General features: G+C 37.5%; 1 protein-coding gene across 1 annotated transcript in view; it reads left to right on the top strand.

Annotated features, from left to right (window-relative positions):
• RYR2 (ryanodine receptor 2) overlaps nucleotides 1-26,101 on the top strand; it is a 736,030-nt gene that overhangs the window by 414,030 nt on the left and 295,899 nt on the right. Inside the window, exons 22-25 of the mRNA XM_064594590.1 lie at nucleotides 860-1,076; nucleotides 2,806-2,910; nucleotides 6,072-6,175; nucleotides 11,891-11,974. Of these exons, the coding sequence (XP_064450660.1) occupies nucleotides 860-1,076; nucleotides 2,806-2,910; nucleotides 6,072-6,175; nucleotides 11,891-11,974 (510 nt within the window). The remainder of the gene's footprint in view (nucleotides 1-859; nucleotides 1,077-2,805; nucleotides 2,911-6,071; nucleotides 6,176-11,890; nucleotides 11,975-26,101) is intronic.

The following is a 26,101-nucleotide window of genomic DNA, read 5'->3' as shown; positions in this document are numbered from 1 at the left end:
GATCATGACCTGAGCCGAAGGCAGACGCTTAACAACTGAGCCACCCAGGCGCCCCTGTTTTTCTCATTTTTTGCTCTTTGCTTTTTATTTTATTTGCTTTATTAATTTTGCTATTATTTTTGGCCTGAAAATGAACCACAAATTAGAAAAAGAATTGCAAGGAAAATGAGAATCTGATTTTATTTTTGTAAAAGTGGAGGGTCCATGAAATCAGTATTGTTTAGCTGTGTTTCAAAAAGCATTGTTCAATGGAACTTGTTTTAAATTATTTTTAATTAAAGGACTTTGATATATAAAAGGTTTTAGTAACAGTTTTTCTGGTTTTTTTTTTTTTGTCTTCGAAGAAGAAATAAGGTGACCTTTCTTCCGTAAAGAAAGTATCATTTGAGTTCCCTAATTTTACTGGGAAGTTGGACATTGGCAAGTGACTGTTATTTCTTTTTATCAGACCTCATGCAGTCCTGTAATTTTAAGTATATAGATATTTATATAATCTTTGCTCTTTCTCTGTTGACTCTCTGGGCCCCTGGAGACATTAAATGACCAATTACTGTGCACGGGTATTAGGTATTTCTCCTATAGGAATATGATGCATGTGCTTTTGCTATTTCTCCAGTGAGTGATAAGTTTTCTTGGATCCATCAATGTAATGTCATCAGCTTGTCCTCTTATCCTGTTTTACCTTTTGTGCTTAGAGGCTCTTAGACTCCAAGGTGCCCACACTCTGATGGTACTCAGGGGAAAGTGTGGCTTCTGATAAAGTTAATTTTGTGCTAATCATTTATTCCATGTGTTTTGTTGATTGAGGAACTTTCAGTATACCAGAGCTATACCTGACCCTGACATGCATCCTTTTTAGGGTACGCTTTCTGCTCGGGGGGAGACACGGAGAATTTAAATTCCTCCCGCCACCTGGGTATGCTCCTTGTTATGAAGCTGTTCTGCCGAAAGAAAAGTTGAAAGTGGAGCACAGCCGAGAGTACAAGCAAGAAAGAACTTACACACGAGACCTCCTGGGCCCCACAGTCTCCCTGACGCAGGCCGCCTTCACGCCGATCCCTGTGGATACCAGCCAGGTACCCAGAGCACCTACTATCGTCCTCTTGTGCTGTTGTTCTGATGGGCAGTGGCTTTTGGACTCTTTTAACCATGGCCCAAGGAACACATCTGACAGTCATACAGTTTATACGCAGAATCAAAGTTTCGTAAAATAATGCTTACCTTTGTCAGAGCCACTCACCTATTTTGTAGTCAATTCTATTCTGTTTTTTAAAGAGTTATCTCAAGCCACTACACTGATTTCATGATGTACTGATGTGGGTCACAATTGGAGGTAATGCATACTAATTTTAGGGTGCACTTTTTACATACGGTGGACATGGAGTTTAGTTCTTCAGTCACCTAGATACACTATTATTTTGAAGCAATTTAACTGACCTTTATCTTAAGTAGAGATTGAGATCCTGCACTCTATAGTCAGAGTGCTTGGGGTCAATTGCCTACTTGGGGACCTTGAGGAAGTCGCTCCTCTTGTGAATTGGGATGCTAAGAGTATGTTTGACAGAGTTAATAAATAACACATTAGCACGATACTTTGCAAACAGGCACCCGAGAAATGTGAGTCCTTATTCTTTTCTGTTTCATAGATGTGAACACATCTTGACATTGACAATGAATTAAATAATTGCTTTATCTTGATGCTAAAGTAACTTCAGTAAGGTTGGTTGTGCAAAGTTTGTTTGTGAAGATCCATGAGATTGCCTCTAAAGTCTGAAGTAGAGTTAATACCAGGCCTCAGAAGGTTCAGTTGTTGAGCAAATACTTGTTTAGTGCCTTGAATCCTGTTTTCTGTCTCATCATGCTGGCCTTTAAATTATTGAGTGCAAGAAGCAAGCTTTGTTCATGGCTAAAATTCAGTGTAGTGTTCCTTGCTGCAGGATGGCAGGATATGTGTGGTGCTACCAAAGTTTAGTAGTAAACATCCATCCAGGGATGGATGATTGGATTATGCAGTGGGAGCGCATTGAGAATTTCCTATGACAGATTATCTCCACCGTTGTGGGGAAAGGGAACAGTGATAGCCTGCTCCCTGGGGAAACTGTCTCATCAGTGAACATTGTAGGCAGTCACCTGCTCTATGTTTGTGGAGGGACTGGCTCTGGGGTGACACCTAAGTGCATTGCCAAACACCAACAACCAACCCCTGACCTTGAAAACCATTCATGTTCTTTATGAAGAGGTCATTAAACTTCCTCTTTTGAATGAGAACATATAAAGATTGTTTTCCCTAGAAGCTTATTCTTGGAAACCATTAGAAATAACAGAGCAGAGTCAAGGGAAAAGCATAGATCACTGCAAATATTTACAGGCTCAAAGAGCCAGTGGATTATCCTTTGGTCACTGAATTGCCTTCATTCTGGCCTATGTGTAATGGCCAGTTAGTTTAAGAACTTTGGGGTGATTTCTCTTTTTAAGTGATGCACGCTCTGGTGCTTATATCGCACATCCATGAAGGCATTGTTCTTAATGGTGACTGTCCCCACCAATACCCGTCCTTCTTCCCAACTTTGTTCATAAATTCACTTGGAAACTAAGCTGTCCCACCAAAAAGTCCCCAAATTACCTAAACAATTTTTAGATATACTTCGTTATATTTTTGTAACTACATTAGAAGGGTTGGAATCTAGTTATATTATTAACATTTGAATGGTTTACAGTGGTTTTATTTGTCTCAATTCACAGGGAGGACAGTTAGCATGGTTTTATTGCATTTGTTTCTGATGTGTGTTTTCTTTCTTATTTTAGATCGTGTTACCTCCTCACCTAGAGAGAATAAGAGAAAAACTGGCCGAGAATATCCATGAACTCTGGGTTATGAATAAAATTGAACTTGGCTGGCAGTATGGTCCGGTACATAATCTTGAAATTTATTTTCAGATTTGTTAATACATCTTTCTAAAAACATAACCTTTTCTCACTCATCCTGCTATGTGGTGACCTGAATCAATTAGATTGATTTTTTTTCCCCCTACACATTAGTTTTTGTTCAGTTTTTCTTTATAAGAGGGAATGACATTATGGTCGTGTTCATTGAAGGATGGCTCAGTTGCCTAGACAATTGAAAAGTTGTCATTCTCGAGGCTGAGAGTTATATTTTTAAATCAAAGTTAACATATACAGACAATAGGCATTGACTTCTAAGCCCCTGAGAAAAAAAAATCTCATTGAAGTTGAAAGTGAAAGCTGAAAATGGAAAGAAATTAGTCATTTTCCTTTTCCTTTATCTGATGCTTCCCTTTTTTTAGTCTTAACTGTGTGTAGCAGTCAGTACACGTCCTGTGGGCCGAGGGCCGTGGTTGGTTTCATAGGTGGAAGACAGGCTGAGATACAATGATTGGATATATTTCCAAATTATTATTTAAAGATCTAAGGGGGCACCTGGATGGCTCAATTGGTTAAGCATCTGACTCTTGATTTCAGGTCAGGTCATGATCTCAGGGTCGTGGGATCAAGCCCCGTGTCGGGCTCCATGCTCAGCAGGGAGTTTGCTTGAAGTTCTATCTCTTCCCTCTCCCTCTGTCCCCCCCTCCCCGACACCGCACCATGCTTGCTCTCTCACTGTCTCTCAAATAAATAAATAAATAAAATCTTCAAAAAAAATAAAGATCTTAGTTTACAGTTTGTCAATAAAATTTTTTTTTTAAAGATTTTATTTATTTATTTGATAGAGAGAGACAGCGAGAGAGAGAACACAAGTGGGGGGAGTAGGAGAGGGAGAAGCAGGCTTCCCGCGGAGCAGGGAGCCCAGTGTGGGGCTTGATCCCAGGACCCTGGGATCATGACCTGAGCCAAAGGCAGACGCTTCACCAACTGAGCCACCCAGGCGCCCCAATAAAATTTATATTAAAAAATTTCCTATGTAATTCAGTGTATCATATACCTATTTTTGGCAGGACTGTGGCAATACTTTTATTTTTATAATATTATTAGTCTAGGTATCCCAAAATTTATAACACTTTCTTATATTTGACTGAATGTAGAAATGAGTGCATTCACCCTGTCATAGTTTATTGCATTGAGCTTTAAATAAAGAACATTTTTTATTAGTGTTAGTGGTGAATACCATGTGATACCCCACACTACTTCCTCATGTTTATATATTAATTTAGAGCTTCCCATTTTCACATACACTCTCTCAGATTATTGGGTTAAATTTTCATAATAGCAGACAGGGCTGTTATTTCAGTTTTGCTGGTGATGACATCTCTGAGAGTTGGGCCTTGACAGTCGCAGAGCTCATGAGGAGCTAGGACTGGGATCCAGATTTTTAGCTTTTACTCTAGAACTGTTTTCACTGTAAGACTTGCCAATGCTCTTAGAGTGGCTGAGGTAGGAGACGGCAAGAGTTTCACAAATGTGTGCCTGGCAGTGGGGAAGGGGAAACATGATTGCGAGACATGTTTTAGAGTTCACGTTTGGGGTGTGGGGAATAGAGGGAGGAAAATCTGCCCAAGTTTCTGGTTTTTGCTTGGACACCTGAGAGGACAGTGGTGTCCGTGATTCTCCCATGTAGAGAAGAGAGGCAAAGTGGGCATTACATAAATGGGGAGTAGATTATTTCAGGACTTGGACACCTTCATTTATACTTTGATGTTTAGAATTCAGAGTGAGATTTTGTAATTCTATATTTCATGTATGCATCTACCCATTTAATTAAGTATGTATGATACATGCTTTTGTGTAAGTCCTGTTCAATTGTAAAGATCACCAGGAAGAAGAAATAATATGTTATTTTTAACTTAGTGATGACCTGAAGAGTTTTAAAAAGTTCTTGCAGGGTGCCTGGGTGGCTCAGTCGTTAAGTGTCTGCCTTCAGCTCAGGTCATGGTCCCAGGGTCCTGGGATCAAGCCCCACATCAGGCTCCCTGCTCAGTGGGAAGCTTGCTTCTCTCTTCCCCACGTCCCCACTTGTGTTCCCTCTCTCGCTGTGTCTCTCTCTGTCTAATAAATAAATAAAATCTTTAAAAAAAATTAAAAAATAAGAAATAAAAATTAAAAAGTCCTTGCTTAGGTTTGTGTACTTTTTAGGTGGCATTTCTAGAACCTGGAAATTATTCTCATGGAGTAATTTTGTACCCCAACAGCTCATGGCTGTCATCTAGGCTACCACATGGTAACGCCTTTGTCATTTAGGACTCCAAGAAGATAATCTATCTACTAGTGCAAGGATCTAGAACATCTTTCTCATTAATTCATTCCTAAAATCTTGGATTTTGTTTACTCTGAATGGCTAATACACACTTTCAAGGATTAGTATGAAAAGGCTAACTGATTTTGTTAAGGTAAAGGAATAATTTGCAATATCTGCAAGTTACAGTGGGTGAAATGCACAGCTGGAACCCCTGCAAAGACTTTAGATCAGTCACATTGTCGATGGACATCTCTAGTCTGTTTGGCTCTAAACACATAAAATTACTACACATTAAAACTAAGTCAACACTACACCTTTCTTACGTAGACTTCATTTCAATACATGAAACATTTGTTGAGTGCCTACCATGTATTAGGTATGTTCTAGGTGCTGGGAATACATCAAAGAAGAAAAGAGAACAAAATCCCTCTTTTCTATGGTCTTACATTTTAGTGCTAGCAGATAGACCCTAAACCAGTAAGTGTCTGGTTCTGCCAGCAGGTGGAATTTGTTACGGAAGAAAATGAAAGTGTAGGGTGAGTGGGCAGTTGGCCATATTGGGAAGGGGGACAGGATGAACCTGGTTGAGGAAGTAAGATTTAAGCAAATGCTGGAGGGGCTGGGGGGTGAGCATGTGGGTGTCAGGGTAGAGCAGGCATGGGCCCTGGGGCCAGGAACTGTACCGAACAGAACGGGGCCCAGATAATGCCAGGTTTTACCACTGACCGCAAACGTTAGCACGCCTGGGGCTTAACAGGGACAGCTTTGCTGGGGTGATAAGCTGAACCTTCCCCTTCATTTTCCTGCCACGCAGTTGGATTGCCATTGCTGGTGTCTGAAATTGGAGATTTTTATTATAAGGATTTCTGTCCTGTTTCAGGTTAGAGATGACAATAAGAGACAACACCCATGTCTGGTGGAATTCTCCAAGCTGCCTGAACAGGAACGCAATTACAACTTACAGATGTCGCTTGAGACCCTGAAGTGAGTTTCTTACCTTTTCCTATTTTCTGATCTGCCTGACCTGAAACAAACAAGGTATCAATACACTTTAATTCAGTTAGAATTAAATTAATTAACTCAGAACTTTTCATAATCACAGGTGGATTGGATCAATATTTGTTGGGAATTAGACTTTTGACCCTGCTATTTTACGTCTTTATGCTTTATAAAGTATTTACCAAAGAGTTTTCTATGGATATTTTGGGTATTACAGAATACGAGGGCTCTGTGATCAGGTACAGTGCTATTTGCTGTGTGGGCCAGGGACCAGGTCTGTTCACAAATTGCTTTTGATTTGTGACAACATAAGTAAAGATACTAATAGTAAGTGTTGAGAAACTTTTATACCAATTTAAGGGAACAATTTTATGTCTTACTGTATCTCATAATTTATAAATTGTAGGCTTATATTTTATATGTCTTCATTTAAAAATTTTAATTTTCTCTAACAAGTTTTATTGTATTTTATCAGAGAATCAGACCACGATAGGCTGGAAATTAAAAGAAAATTGGCCCTTGATCACAGATAGTTTGAGAAACACTGCTCTAATATATTTTAAAGATGCTGAGTTAAAACAATTGTTTATTTTACCGATGGATTTTTTAGTGCTGTGAATCTCTAAAATGGAATGGAATCCATTTACCACCTTTTTTTTTTTTCTTCCAGAGAGTACCTTGTTTTTACCATACCATCTTATTTTGGGGGGGGGGGGCGCGTTTGCCTGCCTGAGGAATGATCGCATGTTGAAAAAAGCTGCCTTAGGCAATTTGCATGTTATCTTTAAAGGCAGATTTGCTTTTCAGTGACACTGTCAATTGTGTTCAGGAAATTTGCCACTTACCATTGCAAATGAAAGAATGAGGTGGGGTAAAATAAAGGAAGGAAAGTAATTTTAAATTTTAATATAAAAAGTTTATAAAAGGGATGCCTAGGTGGCGCAGTCAGTTCAGCATCTGACTCTTGATTTTGGCTCAGGTCATGATCTCAGGACTTGGAGCCTGCATAAGATTCTCTCCCTCTCCATCTGCCCCTCCTCTTGCTCTCTCTCCCTCTCAAAAGAAAAGAAAAGTTCAGAAAATATTTTTAAGAAGACTATAATGTTTCTTTAATTCCTTTTCTATCCTTGGTGGCCTCTAGAACCAGATTTATTCAAATAGGTCACTTACCCTAATGCATGTTTGTATTAGGCTTATATACTTGTGAACATTTTTGTTTGTTTCAGTTTTGTTAAAAGAGTAAGGAGTTACTTCCTTGAAGTGATTTTACCAAGGACCCAGATCATAAAACTTCATCATTGTGTCAAACTCTAGGTTTTGGGTTCAGGGATATTTCTTCAAAGATGTGATTGTAATAATCATTATGGAAATTAACATATTGGGCATAGAGTCAGTTTAGGTTCTACTAGTAATTTATTTTATTTTATTTTTTTTTTTTAAAGATTTTATTTATTTATTTGAGAGAGAGAGAATGAGAGAGACAGAGAGCACATGAGAGTGGGGAGGGTCAGAGGGAGAAGCAGACTCCCCGCCGAGCAGGGAGCCCGATGCGGGACTCGATCCCGGGACTCCAGGATCATGACCTGAGCCGAAGGCAGTCGCTTAACCAACTGAGCCACCCAGGCGCCCTCTACTAGTAATTTAAAAGGAAAGGGAAATATATACAAATCAAGTAAATTGAGAACCTCGCAGAGATAAAAATTGACAGAGCTTGCCTGTGATGAAGAATGCATAATGCATGGCTATGACCTGTGTACCTTGTGTTTAGGATCCCCTGCCTCCCTTTGTATTCTTGATGAGGAGCTTGTACATTTCAATAAGTGATTCACAGCAGCTCACCATTTGCTCATCTTATACAACGAAATGTTTTATTGAAAGGTCATGGTCTAAGATAATTTAGTTAAATTTGTAGTACATTCCCTATAATTTTAGTGATTGACAACTAAGCCAGCTATTGCAAAGGACAGATCCCAGGAAGCAATGAAGTGGAGAAAACTCTGTATTTGCATAGTGTGTGGAGTCTGACTGCATGTAATCTGATCTCATTCCTAAGAGGGACTGGGGGCTGGTTTGATCAATCATCACACTGCATGTACCCTGGTGCTGTAGCCCATGGTCAATGCTAATGACCTTTTCCATGAGCTAGTCCTCAATATTTTATGATTTTACCATGAGCTGATTTCACCTATTTCTTTAAAATTTAAATTAGAACAAGGAGAACCCCTACTTCTCCAAAATTCACACTTAGCCCAGTCTCCCTAGTTGAGAGTAAGCACGGTAGTTTCTTTCTGTATTTCCATTAGAACCTTGTTTCCTTGGTAGCCCCCAGAGCAGCGTAAGTAAGAAGACAGGCTCTGGTGTTAGATGGTATGGGGTCAAGGACTTGCTGCTCCAAAGGGTGTCTTAGGTTTTCCGAACCTTAGATTTTCTTCCATCCGTAAAGTGGGGGTCATGGTGTATCTGCTTCATGGAATTGTGGTGGGGACTAAATGATAATGCTGATCAAGCTTTGAACACCGTATGTCTGACACACCCCATCAAAGTATCATGGGAAGGGGACACCTGGGTGGCTCAGTCGTTAAGCGTCTGCTTTCGGCTCAGGTCATGATCCCAGGGTCCTGGGGTTGAGCCCCATGTCAGACTCCCTGCTCAGCGGGGAGCCTGCTTCTCCCTCTCCTTCTGCCTGCCGCTCCCCCTGCTTCTGCACTCTCTCTCTCCCTCCATCTCTCTCTCTCTCCCCCCCACCAAATAAATAAATAAAATCTATAAAAAAATTCATGGGAAGGATCAAAACTTTATTCACTTGGATTCTGAGGAGTGCCAAGTAACAAATAGGCAAAAGCTTACTCCAGAATGTCCCTTATTTTGGATTGAAGGGTGATTTCATGTGAATATGAATTTTAGATGCTCTTTCTGTGATTTTTTTTTTTGTCATGTAAATTGTTGGGAAAGACAGCTTCAGATTTGTTGGCCATCTGTGTATTGCAGAGCCCTGCAAAACTTCCAGCACCCTCTCTCAGGACAACCCAGTGCTTACAGCATGCCTGTCAGCCCACCCCCAATTTAACCAGTGTCACTAAAGTTTTAATTTCTGCTTTACTTAAGTAATTTCTGAATTCCAGATCTTAACTTTTGAGTAAATGACTTATGTTTAGGAAATGAATGTTACAAGGATTCTTAATATCTCATATACTTTCATAGAATCTTTCTTCGGAAGTTAACAAAAATAGAGCAAGACTAGAACAATATTTTTCTTCTGGTCAAGTAGTTTTTTTCCTTAAAATTGATTTTGGGAAATGCAATGTGTTTGTATATATATGTAGGGAGGGATGGGAGGCATAAGGACAAAGGGACACCAAGGAGAGCAATAGGGAAGGGAGAAAAGTAGTTAAGGAAGAGGCATGATTTTTGTCTAAAAGAGAAGGTTTATTTAGGTAATTTTATAGCTTCGGTCAGTTCTTGATCTATCCATAGTTATGCAGGTTAACGCTTGGAGGGTAATCTCACAGGGTCATCTTCATTTTGACATGTATAACCTAAAATTTAATGTGATAACAGTGTGTGTATAAATACATGCAGCTCTATCTACTTATACCATCTGTCTATCTGTCTCCAGATTTTCATTTTTCAGATGTTGTGGAGGATGAGTGTAAGTGAATTGTAGATACTTGCCATATCCCTACTGGAACTGACTAGACCCTAGAAATTCTATAACCCAAAAAGGATAAGCCATTGTATCTTATTCGAGAAACCACTCCTTGTCATGGATAGTATAAACTTGTTCCATATAAACCTGGAGGACTCTAAAGGGAGTGCATGTGAATTGTAAGGATCTTTCTTGGGAAAAATCAACCGAAGGTCATTCAGGGGAGGAAAAAAATAGAGTATCTTAAAAAATGGACAAGTAAGTTCCTGGCAAACAGGGACCCTGATATGTCATTTGAAAATGAGATTTGTTTCTAGACTAGAAAGTCCCTAAAGGATTAAAAACATATGGGGAATTTGTATCTAATAAAGGTTGCATTTCAAACCAGGGGTAAAAGATGGATTATTTAGTAAATATTTTATGGAGAATAGGTATCCGTCTGGAAAAAAAAATAAAGTTAAGCTTTCCTTAAGCTAATAGAATCCCTTCCCCATCACCCCGTCACAGGAAAGCATGGACATTTTCCTTTAAATGATTTGACAAGTGGGGAATTTCTGAGTGCCATATAAAACCCAAAAGCCATAAGAAAAGATGTAAAATTTCGGTTACATAAAAACAGATTTGGAATTCTGCTCGGAGATAATAATATAAAGGAAGTAAAAAGACAAACTAGAGAAAAATATTTGCAACTCAATCTCAGACACAGGAAGAGCTTCTAAAATGCAATTAAAAACGCATATCTAATGGGAAGTTGAACAAAGAATGTTTTCACAGAAAAAAAGTAAATACAGATACCAAGCATATGAAAAAGGTGCTCAAATACACTTATTTTAAGAAAAATACATGGGTGCCTGGCTTGCTCAGTTGGTGGAGTGTGCAACTCTTAATCTTGGGATTACAAGTGCAAGCCACATGTTGGATGTAGAGATTATGTAAAAATAAAATCTTAAAAAAAATACAAACTAAAATGATAATGAGATACCTTTTCTCTCTGTCTCTCTTTTTTTAAAGATTTTATTTAGTTGTCAGAGCGAGAGAGCACAAGCAGGGGTAGTGGCAGGCAGAGGGAGAAGCAGCCTCCCTGTTGAGCAAGGAGCCTGATGTGGGACTTGATCCCAGGATCTGGGATCAGGACTTGAGGTGAAGGCAGTCGCTTAACTGACTGAGCCACCCAGGTGTCCCTAATGAGATACCTTTTTTTTTTCCTATTTATTTATTTATTTTTGATGCCTTTTGAACCTACCAGTTGACCAAGTGTAAGCAGTTTGAGAACTGTATGGGAAGCAGGTAATGTCATACATGGCTGGTAGGAATGTAAATTACCACCGACTCTGTAGACATTTGACAGTATTTGTGAATCTTTAAAATGTATAATACCCTATGACCCAGTAATTCCATGTCTAGGAATTTTTAACCTACAGATGAAGGATATATAGTACATGTATTAAAGGTATGAAGTTATTCATTGCAGCATTGTTTGTAATAACAGAAGCTTATGAACAAAGAACTGGGTAAAAACATTATGACACATCCAACTAATGGAATACTTCAGAGCTGTTGGAAAATAAACCAGCTTTATATGAAAGAACAGTATATCAGAGTTATGCTATAAGGTCAAGATGGAAAATTGCAGAGAACTCTCTCTTGATATGTACCCATTGTGTAAAAGGGGGAAAGAGAAACAATATACATGCCCTTGTGCATGCTCACACACACACATAAACTTGTGTTAGTAATTTCACAGATTAGAGCAGGATATTCAAGAATCAGTAGCAATCAGTGCCTTTAGGAAAAGAAACAGGACTACAGGGAGGGGATTGGAGAAAGACTTACTATTCAATATATTGCTCTTTGTGATATTTCAATTTTCAGTGACTTACTCATTACTCAAAAGTAAATGATTTATAAATAAATGTTTTTCCTTTGCTTTAAAGGCAATTTCTGCTCTGCTTTCAAGGTGGACTGTTACACCTGATTCCCCTCCGCCATTATGTTGGGTTATTCTGGAGGTAGAGAAGGAGTTCTTGCAGCTTATCTCTGGTTTTGTTTTCCAGGACTTTGCTGGCATTAGGATGTCATGTGGGCATATCAGATGAACATGCTGAAGAAAAGGTGAAAAAAATGAAGCTGCCCAAGAAGTAAGTTGAATGCCTAAGCAATATTAAATAGCCTGTGCATTGATTCAATCATGCAATCAATTACTTGGGTGCAAATGGATTGGACCTCTTGATGGATACCTAGATGACTTGCCCTGAGAGGAGACAAAACTCAGAAAATATTGGGAGTATGTTATAAAAAGTGTGTTATTTTTCTTGTATGTAGGTATGTGTGAACACACCGGTGCCCATATCCCTAACTGCTTATATCTAGTTTTCCACTTCGCACCAAAAGATATTTTTATAATTTAATTTGATTTTTTGAGGATTTATTTATTTGAGAAAGAGAGAGAATGCAAGTGGGGGGAGGGGCAGAGGAGAGGGAGAGAGAGAAACTTAGCGGTCTCCACGCCCATTGTGGAGCCTGACACGGGGCTTGATCTCACAACCCTGAGATCACAACCTGAGCTGAAACCAAGAGTCAGATGCTTAACTGACTGCACCACCCAGGCACCTCTAATTTAATTTTTACCAAAAGAACATATTTTAGGAAGAGTTATAAAGTTGGTATTATTATCCCCACTTTAAGATGAGTAAACTAAGGCCATGAAGCTATAGGGGTGATTTTTGCCTGCTGGGCTATAGCCTCTGTCCGTGAGCCTGTTGAACCTCTCAAAACTTCAGCTTTCTCAGCTGCTAACAGGTGATACCTTTTTCATGGGGAAACGTTTGGTATTAAATGAGTAAGTTCTGGACGAATGATTGCTGTTTCATGTTATTATGTTTGTTTTAATTTCCAAGGCCTATGCTTTATAAATGGCAGGTCTGGCCATGTGTTAAGTAATATGAGGATAAAGCAAAGCAGCCACCCCATACTCTCTCCATCGATCACCCTGACCTCAAGTTACCCCTGATAAACATAAAATCAAAATAGAAATCGTGAGCTTGCTCTGCAGATGCCAGTTCATGCAAGTAGTTCAACAAAAACTGTTACTCAGGTATTCCGTTAAAAAATGTGTAAAAGCTATGTTACTATGTAGCATATTTTTAAGTTCTAAAAGTTTTCTTCAAAAGTTTAAGCACTTCCATTGGATGCTATTTTAGGGCATTTTCACGTATTTACATTTTGAAATGACACTTCTTTGTCAGTTTTGAGAATCACTAATAAAAGCAGATCCTCAGTGATTAGATATGTACCATCATCTATTTAAAACTATATATAAATGTTGATAATATGTTTTTTGCATCATTTTGTTTTTCTCTTTGAATTGTATTTCCAATCCATTTCTTTCACAAAATGTTACCCTATTAAATATATTTTGATTGATCCCTCTGATCATACTTCTTTATAACCAAATCTAAATTGAGTTTTGTTTTGTTTTCTGTGATCACAGTCAGTAAATGTTGACATTTTCTTCTGACATATTATAATTAATTGGGTATACAAGTCTTCAACATAAATTCATTTTTGATAAAAATCAATGTAAAAAGTAAGATTTTATTGGAAATAGTGCATAATGAAATGGATTCAGCTATTTTTCCATTTATATCATATACCCATGTATAAGCATTTATTGATAAAAAGACAAGTTCTGGGTCATTTGCATTCTTTGTTTACATGAATAAATACATTTTTATTAAAAAATTCAGTTCAAAGAAAAAAATCTGTTGAAAGAATGATAGAAAAAAAATCATTCAGTTCAATGAACTGGAACTTAATAGTGGTTCATCCTCAGAAATCATATTTGATGAACTATCACATGATGACTCAGTCATGTCCTTCCTTGTTCAGTTTTTTAAAAGCAAAAAATTAGAAACTGCCTTACTTGGGAAAGAATTTATTATCTTCTTATTAAAGTCACTCACTATCTCAGTTTTTTGGTAATTATATCATAAAGGCATTATTAAAATGAGAAACAACAACAAAAACTAGTAGTTATATCTGCTACTCATTCACTTAGAGGTACTTAACCTGATGTACATAAGGATAAGAAGATGGAAATACTAATTTCAGATTACTTTTGCCAGCATAATATATTTAAGAAACTATTATTATCATGTGCTATGTGTGTGTGTTTGTGTGAGTGTGTGTGTCTTGTCAAAACTTTGGGGCAAAGTAGTCACTCTGAAAAGTATGAAATCTGTATGATTCCATCTATATGACATTCTGGAAGAGACAACACGATAGAGTCAGTAAAAATATCCGTGGTTGCCAGGAGTTGGGAGGTAGGAAGAGATGAATGGTCAGAGCACAGGGATTTTCAGGACAATGAAAATATTTTGTATGACACTGTAATGACTAGATAATGTCATTTTACATTTATCAAAACCCATGAAATGTACAACACCTAATGTAAGCCAAGGGTGATGATAATGGATAATGGATGATAATGATGTCACAGTGTAGGTTCATGAATTGTAACAAATGTACCACTTTGCTTGGAGAATGTTGATAATGGGGAAAGCTTTGTGTGTGGAGGCAGAGGATATCTCTGTATCTTCTTCTCAATTCTGCTGTAAACGTAAAACTGCTCCAAAAAATAGTCTTAAAAAAATAAACAACCACCCCCTTGGGGTCAGAATTTAGCTTATTCAGTTTATGGAATTCATTTGCCATAAAACCTAATTAGTAAAACCAGTTTTCACTGTGAAAACCATCAGTTTAAATAGAACTATTTTTGGTCAGAAAATGTCAGGCTTCTTTTTTCTGTTGAAATAAATGGGTTGATGTATGTTTCTGTAATAGCCACCTCAATTCAGATTTATCTCTAAATCTGAGATAAATAGAAACCAAATGATTGATCAATGTATACATAGAGCATAGGGTTTGCAATAAGTTAGTCTTGTTGAGGGATGGATTAAACTCCTCTGCCTTCATAATTTTTTACTGATGCCTTTTATTTGTGTTGCTTTTAGTAGTTCTGCATTACTTGAAAATAGATGGGGGAAATGGACACTAAAAGGACACCATTAAATGGAAACTATTCACCTGCTGGCAGTCTATACTACATCTCAATTTTCCATGAGATACCATCTTATTATTTATTGGCAAAAATTAAGAAATTTGATAATAACAAGGATTGATGTGGATGTAGATTCACACAAGTCTAAAAGGTTGGAATGTGTTTACAATCATTTTTAAAGCAGTTTGGCATAATTGTATAAAATTAAACATTTGCACATCTTCTTACCCAGCAGTCACTCCTAGAGATATGCCCTAGAGAAAGTCCACACCAACAAACATGAAAGCCATTGTTTTTAGAAATATTATTTTTAATGGCATAAAAATAAGGGAGAGGAATAGGAGAAATATTTTTCAGTAGGAAGATGGATTAAGTTGGATATAATCACATAATAAAATGAAAGAATTTTAGTCATAAATGGCAACGTAGATGAGCCTAAAAAATAATGTTGAGGTCAGAAAAGAATATATCCCACAAGGCTATATAAAGTATAATACTATCTTTAAGACTGAAAAACAAAACATTTATATATAATATGTATATGTGTGTGTATATATATATATATATATATGAGGAGCACACAGATACAGTGGTATTAATAATATTCTAATTCTTAACGTGGTGGATTAATGGAATTCACTCTATTATAATGCTTTAAAGCATATTCTTTTGTATCAAGAATAGTTTTTTTTTAAATTTTATTATGTTATGTTAATCACCATACATTACATCATTAGTTTTTGATGTAGTGTTCCATGATTCATTGTTTGCATATAACACCCAGTGCTCATTATAACACATGCCCTCCTTAATACCCACCCCCCGGCTACCCCGTCCCCCCATCTGCCTCCCCTCCAAAACCCTCAGTTTGTTTCCCAGAGTCCATAGTCTCTCATGGTTCATCTCCCCCTCCGATTCCCCCCCTTCATTTTATCCTTCCTTCCATCTTCTTCTTTTTTTTAACATATAATGTATGATTTGTTTTAGAGGTACAGGTCTGTGATTCAACAGTCTTACACAATTCACAGTGCTCACCATAGCACATACCCTCCCCAATGTCTATCACCCAGCCACCCCACCCCTCCTACCCCCCACCACTCCAGCAACCCTCAGTTTGTTTCCTGAGATTAAGAATTTCTCATATCAGTGAGATCATATGATACATGTCTTTCTCTGATTGACTTATTTTGCTCAGCATAATACCGTCCAGTTCCATCCACGTCGTTGCAAATGGCAAGATTTCATTCCTTTTGATGGCTGCATAATATTCCATTGTATATATATACCACATCTTCTTTATCCATTCATCTGTCAGTGGACATCTTGGCTCTTTCCATAGTTTGGCTATTGTGGACATTGCTGCTATAAACATTGGGGTACACATACCCCTTCAGATCACTACATTTGTATCTTTGGGGTAAATACCCAGTGGTGTACTTGCTGGGTCCTATAGTAGCTCTGTTTTCAACTTTTTGAGGAACCTCAAGAATAGTTATTTTGAAAAATAAAAATATGACAGCAAAAATCCAAGTCCATCAATAGTCACAATAAAGGCAAATGGATTTATTTTTTCAGGTAAGATACAGAGATTGTCAGATTGGATTCAAAAAGATAACTCATGTTGTACACACTCCACAAAAATAAAACCCAGCTATGTGAAGACACATCAATAAATTTAGAAAAATGGAACTACTCTACGATCCAGATATTGCACTACTAGGTATTTACCCAAAGAATACAAAAATGCTGATTCTGAGGGATACATGCACCCTAATGTTTATAGCAGCATTATCTATAATAGCCAAATTATAGAAATAGCCCAAGTGTCCATCAACTGATGAATGGATAAGGAAGATGTGGTGTGTATATACAATGGAATGTTACTCAGCCATAAAAAAGAATGAAATCTTGCCATTTGCCAGAACATGGATAGAACTAGAGTGTATTATGCTAAGTGAAATAAGTCAAAGAAAGACAAATACCATATGATTTCACTCATATGTGGAATTTAAGAAAGAAAACATATGAGCAAAGAGAAAAGGAGAGAGAGAAACCAAGAAACAGACTCTTAACTATAGAGAACAAACAGATGGTTACCAAAGGGGAGGTGGGCGAGGGGATGGGCTAAGAAGGTGATAGGGATTAAGGAGTGCACTTGTTGAGATGAGCACTGGGTATTGTATGGAAGTGTTGAATCACTACATAGTACAGCTAAAACTAAATATTGCACTCTATGTTAACTGGTATTTAAATAAAAACTAAAGTTAGAACATAGAAAAATTGAAACTAATGAGAACATGATGTACCAAGAAATATTACTCAAAAGGAGACTGTAGTTTCCTTCTTTCCATTGTCCCATGTAAGACAAAATAGCTCTGAAAGCAAAATTAAGAACAGAAGGTCACTGTACAAAGATTTAAAAAAAAACCCAAGCCTTATACTATAATTACTCATGTATGCACCAAGTAAAATAGTTTTAAAAAGTCAAAATATTAATAGATTTTCCAAAATAGACAAGTGTGCAATCATAGTAATAATTCATAACACAACTCTCAGAAACTGATATGTGCAACAGACAAATATTAATGAAGATTAATAAAAATTTTAACTCCTATAAACTAAAATATATTGACATATATAGAACACTGTACATAAGGAACATATATACAATTTTGCATCTATGACATGAGGACATTGATATAAAGATCATATTCACTGAATCACAAGGACTAATAGCAACAACCAAAAAATATATATAAAGCCATGACATATTTAGAAACATTAAAATGTAGTTCTAAATAACTAGTGAATCAAATGTATCATCATGATAATTTAAAAACACAAAAATGGAAAAGGAAAAGATTGTATCAAAACATATGAATTGTTTATATAAAACACTACTTAGAGAAAGCATTTTTCATAAGCAGGAAAAAAAATCTGGAAAGACTGATAAAGGGAAAAAAAGACTTAGCAATTTTAGGGATATTTTCAGGAGATCTAGCAAAATGTAATTTATGCCAAAATTTTCTGAATTTAAGTGATATGGACAGTTGTGTAGAGTAATACCAAAACTGAGTCAAGAAGAAAGAAAATGTTATTAGAGTTATAGCTATTAAAGGAATTGTACTAGTTTAAAATTATCCCAGTACATTTAGAAATAACTATAAGATGTTTTACTTATAAGCATATGAATTCTTAGCAAGCAATAATCTGAGAAAACCTTCTTAACCTGATAAAAGGCCAACAGCAACCAATAATCTATAAGGTAAAGCCCAAAAATTTTTCCTTTAAGATTCAGGCATGAGATAGTAAAAGCCACTATTACCTGATATATTCAACACAGCCAATGCAATGAGATAAGAAAAACAGTATGAGTATTGGAAAGGAAGAAAACAAACTGTCATCAACAGCAGGTAATATTATTATGACATGGAAAACTCAGGAGAATCTACAGAATTATTTGTTAACAATAAATTCAGTAATTGCTAGATATCTTTTAAAATACCATTTAGATATCATGTACAAATGCAAAAAGAAATAAACAAATCCTTAATATCTAAGACAGTTGAGAAACCTAGGAATAAATCTAACAGAAGAGGAACAGACCTCTGTGGATATGCACTCAATAAGGTCTGGGCTTTGTTTATTACAATGCCCCTAGTTTCTAAAATGCGTAGTACAGGAGTGACATCAGCAACATGACTCAGAAGTTGTTTCTCCTTTTTATCCCACTTTGTAATCAACAAATTAGACATCCATACATAAACACCTTACCCCAAGGGACTCAAGAGGAATCTCACTCACCAGTGCAGATGTTAGGACACAGACAAACTCCATAGAAACTGTGGAACCTGAGTAGCTGGTGAAACTGCCTGGACCCCTCTTGGGGCTAATGGGCAAGAATTGGGCATGTGCTGAACTGAGCAGGCACTCACTGACCACAGAGAACTTGCAGAAATCCAGCTTCCAAAAGGCAGATGCCAACACACTGTTGAAGAAGAAAGGAAAAGAAAAATATGAGTTGAATCATAGTGAAAGTGGTAAGAGAAACTTTGTAGGCACTGCCCTACTTTTATTTATTTTTTTTTTAAGATTTTATTTATTTATTTGAGAGAGAGAATGAGATAGAGAGCATGAGAGGGAGGAGGGTCAGAGGGAGAAGCAGACTCCCCGCCGAGCAGGGAGCCCGATGCGGGACTCGATCCCGGGACTCCAGGATCATGACCTGAGCCAAAGGCAGTCGCTTAACCAACTGAGCCACCCAGGCTCCCTGCCCTACTTTTAAGAAGGAGCCTTTTGGGGCTCATTTATTGGTAGAGGTGACTCTTCTGCAGGCAAAGAGGCAGATGGTGAGAGAGGATTCAGTTTTCCCAGTTGGCAGGATGCAGCTAGGGAAACCCATTTCTGTCCACCAAAACCCAGAGTACTACGGTGGGAGCTTAGTCATGAGAGCTTTGGGAGGATTTGGGGTAAGAGGGAGGTAAGAATTTCAAACAGTCTTTAATCTGCTCAGCAGAAGGTCCACCCACAAGCCTTTGGGAGTGACATGTCCTACCCCATCTCCCTACCAAGTCTGTGGGCATCCCCAACTCACCAAGTGTTAAATCCATACTTCCCCCAACTCTGCCAGCTGGGTGTGTGCTCCTGAGTATGTCCAGAAAGGCAAGCTTCAGGAGATGGGGAGCATGCTCAGAACACATTCTCCCTTGGTGGGCAAGGGAGAATCCACAAACCTGAAATATAGCATACCCTTCTGGAAATTAAACAACAACAACAACAACAACAGAGGTTTCTAATAACCTGCCTAGCAGACTGTAAGAACCAGAGAAGACACAGAGCTAATTAAGAGGGTCTTGGTTATTTCAAATGCACAAGCAAAAATGCATACCTACAAGTAATATGAAAAATCAAGGAAATACGGCATCACAAAAAGAAAATAATTTTCCAGCAACCAAGCTCAAAGGCATAGAATATTACCATCTGATAATTCAAAATAGCTGTTATGAAGAAATTCAACAAGCTACAAGAAAACTCAAAGACAATCCAGTGAAATCAGGAGTAAAGTTAATGAACAGAAGGAGCTCTTTACCAAAGCGATTGAGATTCTAAAAAAGAATCAAATGGAAATACTGAACCTGAAGAATTCAGTGAATGAGATGAAGAATGTAGCGGAGAACATCTGTCTCAGGGCAGATCAGGTGGAGGAAGAATAATGGCTTGGAGAATACGAATACAGAATAAATACACTTAGAAGAGGAGAGGGGAACTAAGTTTAAAAAGAGTGAAGAAAGGCTAAAAAAAGCTCTCAGATTCTATCAGAAAAGCAAATATCTGAATGATCAGGCTCTAGAAGGAGAGGGGAAGGAGAAGGGGCAGAGTTTATTTAAAGAAATAATAGCCAAGAACTTCCCAAACCTGGGGAAAGACTTGGACGTACAAGTCCATGAAGCTAATAGCATACCCTGTTATCTCAGTGTAAAAAGACCTTCTCCAAGACACATTTTAATGAAACTGTCAAAAATCAACCATAAAGAATCTTGAAGCCAGGGAAAAAAGAAAGTAACTGACAAAGGAACCCCCATTAGGCTATCCCAGATTTCTCAACAGAAACTCTGACAGGCCAGGAGAGAGTGGAATGATGTATTCAAAGTGTTGAAAGATAAAAATTGCCTGCCAAGAATACTCTGGCAAAGTTATCCTTCACATATGAAAGAGAAATAAAGGCTTTCCCAGACAAAAGCTGAGGGGGTTCACCACCTCTAGACCTTCCTTGCAAGAAATGCTGAAAGGAATTCTTCATGCTGAAATGGGAAGATGCTAACCCAAGAATATAGCAGCATGTGAAAGCTAACAGCACACTGATAATGGGGAAAAATCAGACTCAGAGAACCGTTACTCTATATTTGGATGGTATGTTAACCATGCAACTATAGTATGGAAGTCAAAGTAGAAGAGTAATTAAGAACTATAGCTGCAGGGCACCTGGGTGGCTCAGTTGGTTGAGTGTCTAACTCTTGATTTCAGCTCAGGTCATGATCTCAGGGTCATGAGATCAAGCTCCAGGTCGGGCTCCTTGCTCAGCGCAGAGTCTGTTTGGGAATCTCTCTCTCTCCCTCTACCCCTCTTCATAGGTATTTGAAGATACGTTACTATCAGCCTAAAATGGACTGTTTTATCTGTAAGCTATTTTATGTAATTCACAAGGTAACCACAAAGCAAATGCCTAGAGTGGATCTGCAAAAGACAAAGGGAAACAGAGCATACCTCTGTGGAGTATAACCAATGTACAAAAGTAGGCATGAACAGAGAGGGAAAATACAATGGAAATTCAAAAGGACCAGAAAGTAATGAATAAGATGGCATTCATGAATAAGTTCTTACATATCAACAATTACTCTAAATGTACATGGGTTGAATTTACCAATCAAAAGGCACAGAGGGGCTGGATGGAAAAAAAAAAAAAAGATCCAACTACATGCTGCCTACAAGAGACCCATTTCAGATTTAAGGATGCACATAGACTCAAAGTGTCATTTGAATTATATGCTGCATTTCCTATTTGAAAATAGGGTAATTGAGTATTTTTTTCCTTATGTATAATACACATCATTTCATTAAAAATCCTTAAGGACTTTTGTGGAATGTGTGATTCGTCATAGTTCTTTCCCCCCTTCTTATTCCTCCTCAAAACAAACAGGCAATTGAAGAGTGTAACATATTATCATCAATTCTTAAATTCATGGATCTTCCTACATTTATTGTAAAGTGAAGCTCTTGACCCACTGCACAGTTTGATGAACAGAGTCCATTTACCATAGGGACAAAGAAAAATGCAATGGAAAGAATCCACTTAGAGAGCTTATGATTGCCAATTTCTAATATGCCTGAGTAATTGAGATTTAAAAACAGAACAGAATTATAGGTTTAAATGAAAAAAATCCAGGGCGCCTGGGTGGCTCAGTCAGGTAGGCATCTGCTTTTGGCTCAGGTCATGACGCCAGGGTCCTGGGATCGAGTCCCGTGTCAGGCACCCTGCTCAAGCAGGAAGTCTGCTCTCCCTCTCCTGTCTTTCCCCCTGGCTTGTGTGCTCTCTCTCTCTCTCAAATAAATAAATAAAATCTTTTTTAAAAAAATGAAAAAAATCTTGTCTGAATACCAGTGCCATTTATTAAACTTTCCTTTAGCACTTATCTGTGTTATTAAAATAGCACAAACATAGTAGATCAGGAACTGGTTGCCTGTATATATCACTGGGAGGTAACAGGTAGTGTTGAATTATGAATTGGTAGTGTTTAGAATTGTCTTGAGAGGTCTTTAAATCCAGTGGTAAATTCCCTCTGTCCTGCATCACCTTCTTACCACTAATTTTATGAAGCCCCTGGTAGTGATGGGATGTGAAGGGATGAGTGGTATCTCAGGCATATGTGGGCACATAAAAGGCTAAGAATGATATTCTCAATGCATATAGGTATATATAAATGACTTTCTAATTTGAAGGCTTGGATGCTGAATGTGTAGGCCCATGATATATATATATATACTGCTTACATAGACATAGCACATGTACCACATTCAGTTTATGTAAATATTTACCTAAATGAAAGATGGTGTTACAAATACAGTTGGATTTTTTCTTTAATGATGAAGCACTGTGATCATGAAGAAAAAAAAAAAAAACAGATTTATACACTCTGTTTATGTGTAATGAGTAAATTTCACAAATTACAAATTTAAAAATGTGCTAATATGTAATGTTCTTTATTTTCTCTGATCAGGTTTAATTTCATATTTAAGCCCAATGGACATTGCACCAGAATGAAGCTTAGTATTAGAAACTTAATCCTAGTCTGTTCAGGGCAAACTGTTAAAATCAATGTTTTCTGTGTTTATTTTCACCTTTAAGTTTTGATTCAAATGTCATCTTAAAGCAATCTTTCTTCACTTCTTTAAGATTATTCCCTATTTAATAAAAAAAATAAAATTGCTCCTTTTTAAAAATTCAGTACATTTCCGAATGCCCCCTTTTCTCTTTTATTCTTCCCCACAGCACTTACATCTAACATACTATTGTTTTGCACTTACTTTATTGCCTGATTCTCTATCAGAACATAATTCCTATAGACTTTTTTTGTCCATGTTATTCAATGATATATCATTAGTTCCTAGAATAGGGCCTAGACACTGAATGAATATTTGTTGTTGAATTTGAATTCATTGTCTGCCTCCCTCTTACCACTGGGGCTACCTGTGTTTGGGACACTCACCCGTTGGGGAGGAGACACTGGATCCGTGCTCCACCTCCTTTGATTTTGCTGTGATGACTGAATTATGTCAAAGCAAATTAGAGCTGGACAGAAGTTAAAGCTAAAAGGCAAATTTTATTCAGGAACTATTGCAATAGGGGAAGAGGGACCTTTGTGTCAAACTGAACTCCATTCTGAACAAGGAGAAGTGGGGATTTATTGCCAAGGAGAAGGATCAGGGGTAGGGGAGGGCAGTGGATAGAAGATTACTAATAGGAAACATCAAGGAGAAGGGGGATTCTGCAAAAGCAACTTGATAGGATTATTGTTGAAGGCAGACCTTGTGATAAGATGTCAAGGGTGGGAGATGAAGAATGTGATCAGATATCAAGGATGGAGGATTTTTGTTAAACTGATCCAGTAGGGTTCTTGCTAAAATGGAACTAATTGGAACAAGGACAGAGCCCAAGGTCAGAGTCCCAGTCCGAAAGAGGGGGGCTCAGAGGAGCCTGACTCAAGTTTGGTCAGGGGAGTGTCTTTGCAATTGTCTTCATTCATCGCTGCTGGTATCCTATGGGATACCTACCTGTTTTCCCCACTGGTCTTTGGTAATGGGTCTACACAGTGGGTTTCTTCTCATTTCTGTTGAGTACTCCAGGTCACTGCTCTTCTTTTAGCTTCCTTTAAGTCAGTTTAGGGAGTGTCAGAAACCTAAGAATACTCTTTCTGGCAATTTGAGTATTGCAGTCTGTTGGTGGAGTGAGTGGGGAGGGTGGCCTATCAGCCTAGACTTGGTTGGTTGCCATATTTATTTTTCTGAAGTTGTGTTGTGCAAGGAAGGGGTTGAGTATAGGAGATTCTAAGACCTGGCCATTTTCCTCCGTATGCTCTGGAAGCAAGACAGAAGTTCACCTTGGCCCTGGGATCTTCCTTGTCTCTACCTGGGTGGGTGTTGGGGAGCTTTGGCTTCCCTCCAAGCTCCCCTGTCCTCTAGGCTCTGGAACCTGTCTGGGCGGGAGAAGGAGTCTTTATCTGGTTTTCCTCAAGTCTCAAGGGTTTGTTTTTTTGATATTCAAGTATCAGGAGGCCTTTTATCTAAAAGACTTTTGTCTCTGCAGTGAATTTTCAAAGCCTGTTTTTTAAAATCCAGAAGCCATTAGAATGGCTTTCTGTGGTCTCTCTCTTCAGATGACCCCACCTTGGGGCATTGGATACCTTGTGTTTTGTTTCAAAGGGGCTGTGGGGTAGTGGAAGGCCTTCAAGTAAAAAGAAATTGATAAAAAAGGAATTGGGTGGGGTAAGGGAGACCTCCCAGGCACTTCATCGTATTACATTTACTTAAAAACAAGGAAGTGAAGTCATAGAAAAAATATATCCCTGTCCGTTTCCTTGCTAATTTCTACGTTGAAATTAATTCTCCTGTATTTGTTTCCTGGAGAAGGGTTTTTTAATTCTCTCTCTATTCTTTCTGTGAAAATGTCAGCCCAGTATGCATTTTCAGTAGATGTGCTTCCAGCAAAACTTGTCTTTAATATCTCTGGTGTGCAGTCATCTGAGATTTTCCCATTTGTTCCAAGGTACTTGAAGGGCTGATTTGGTTTTGAAATTTACACCTAACATCCTCTGAACTTGGACATAATCTTTTCATGTTTACTGCACATCCTTCACAGCATAATGACTTCCAAGCTTCATTTAACCTGATTCCTACTAAACAAGGAAGCTTGAGAGGTGGGAGAGGCTAGAAAAAAAAGAAAAGATTTTTCTGCTTAGTGTTTTTGGTATTCTGCCATGTTTTTTGTACACCACTTTAATTGCTCCTTTAGTGATATTATACTGAATGCTTTTTTCAAAGGCTCATTTAGAATACCTGCTTAGGAAAAATGTGGGTCAGGTGGGAATGAAGCACAAAACTAAATTGCTACTTAAAATGACAGCTCATCAGTGGGGCCAAGTGCCATCAATTTTTTGTTTATATCTTTGGTAATTTAATGCAGATGAAACTGGCAGTTTGCCAGTTGTTTTTATTTTTCCGAGCAAAAAGATATTTTAAAAAAGAAACTGAAGCCCAGTATATATATAGCTTATTAATCTTACTGTTTTATTTTAATTACTGGATTATATGCTACAGCAAAATTGAGAGCTAATAACTGCAGAAGAATTTTGATACCTTGGAAAGTGAGTATATTGAATGTATTTATTTAGTTCCACATATATTCCTCATTAGCTAAATTTCAGAATGATTGATGGAATGGGGACTTTGCATATTAAGGTAAAGGAAGTTAAAATGATACCTTATGGCAGGAGGAAATATCTATTGACTGATTCTGGTAGAATTTTCCCAGGAAGCTCAAGAAAGTAGGATGTAACACATGAATGTCTTTAATATGAGCTGTATGTATTCTGTATTAATATAATTACTAATGATATTACTTGGGCTATGAAATTCTAATTCCCAAGAATTGGTAGAGCAGTCTTTCATTTCTTTTAAATTTCTGGAAACTAATCTGAAACTTTACTTGAAACCACTTAGCTTCTAGGGCTTATGTCAATCTCATTTTTCTCAAAAGCTTTGCTTTTTGTTCTTTTTCAACGACAAGAAGGTAATATTTCCAATGAGCAGTTGGTTGACCTTTATGTACCTAATGAAATTACATTAATAAGGTGAAATGCACACAATTTGCCAAAGTTCATTTATGCTCTTTAAAAAAAAAAAATCCTATTTTGATATAGTGGTTTGATTCTTTGTCAATATGTACTACAAACAAAAAGAGCTGTATAAATCATTGTTGATACTGATTCATATTAGTTAGGCATTGATGATGTCAGCATTTTTATCAAATACGGTAGGTTGAAGTCTATGAATTTCAAAAATGTTTGTATTTATCTTTACGGTAGACGATTTGAAGTATAACAGTATAGAAGTAAGGTTCAGGTGAAATGGGAGTTGGTAACTTTAATTTGGA

Source organism: Mirounga angustirostris, unplaced genomic scaffold (assembly GCF_029215605.1).
Source record: "Mirounga angustirostris isolate CCGP_5_RB_7025 unplaced genomic scaffold, mMirAng1.0.hap1 SCAF_6, whole genome shotgun sequence".
NCBI classification, from domain to species: Eukaryota; Metazoa; Chordata; class Mammalia; order Carnivora; family Phocidae; genus Mirounga; species Mirounga angustirostris.
The sequence above is the reverse complement of the archived record's forward strand: the minus strand, read 5'-3'. Positions and strand labels throughout refer to the sequence as shown.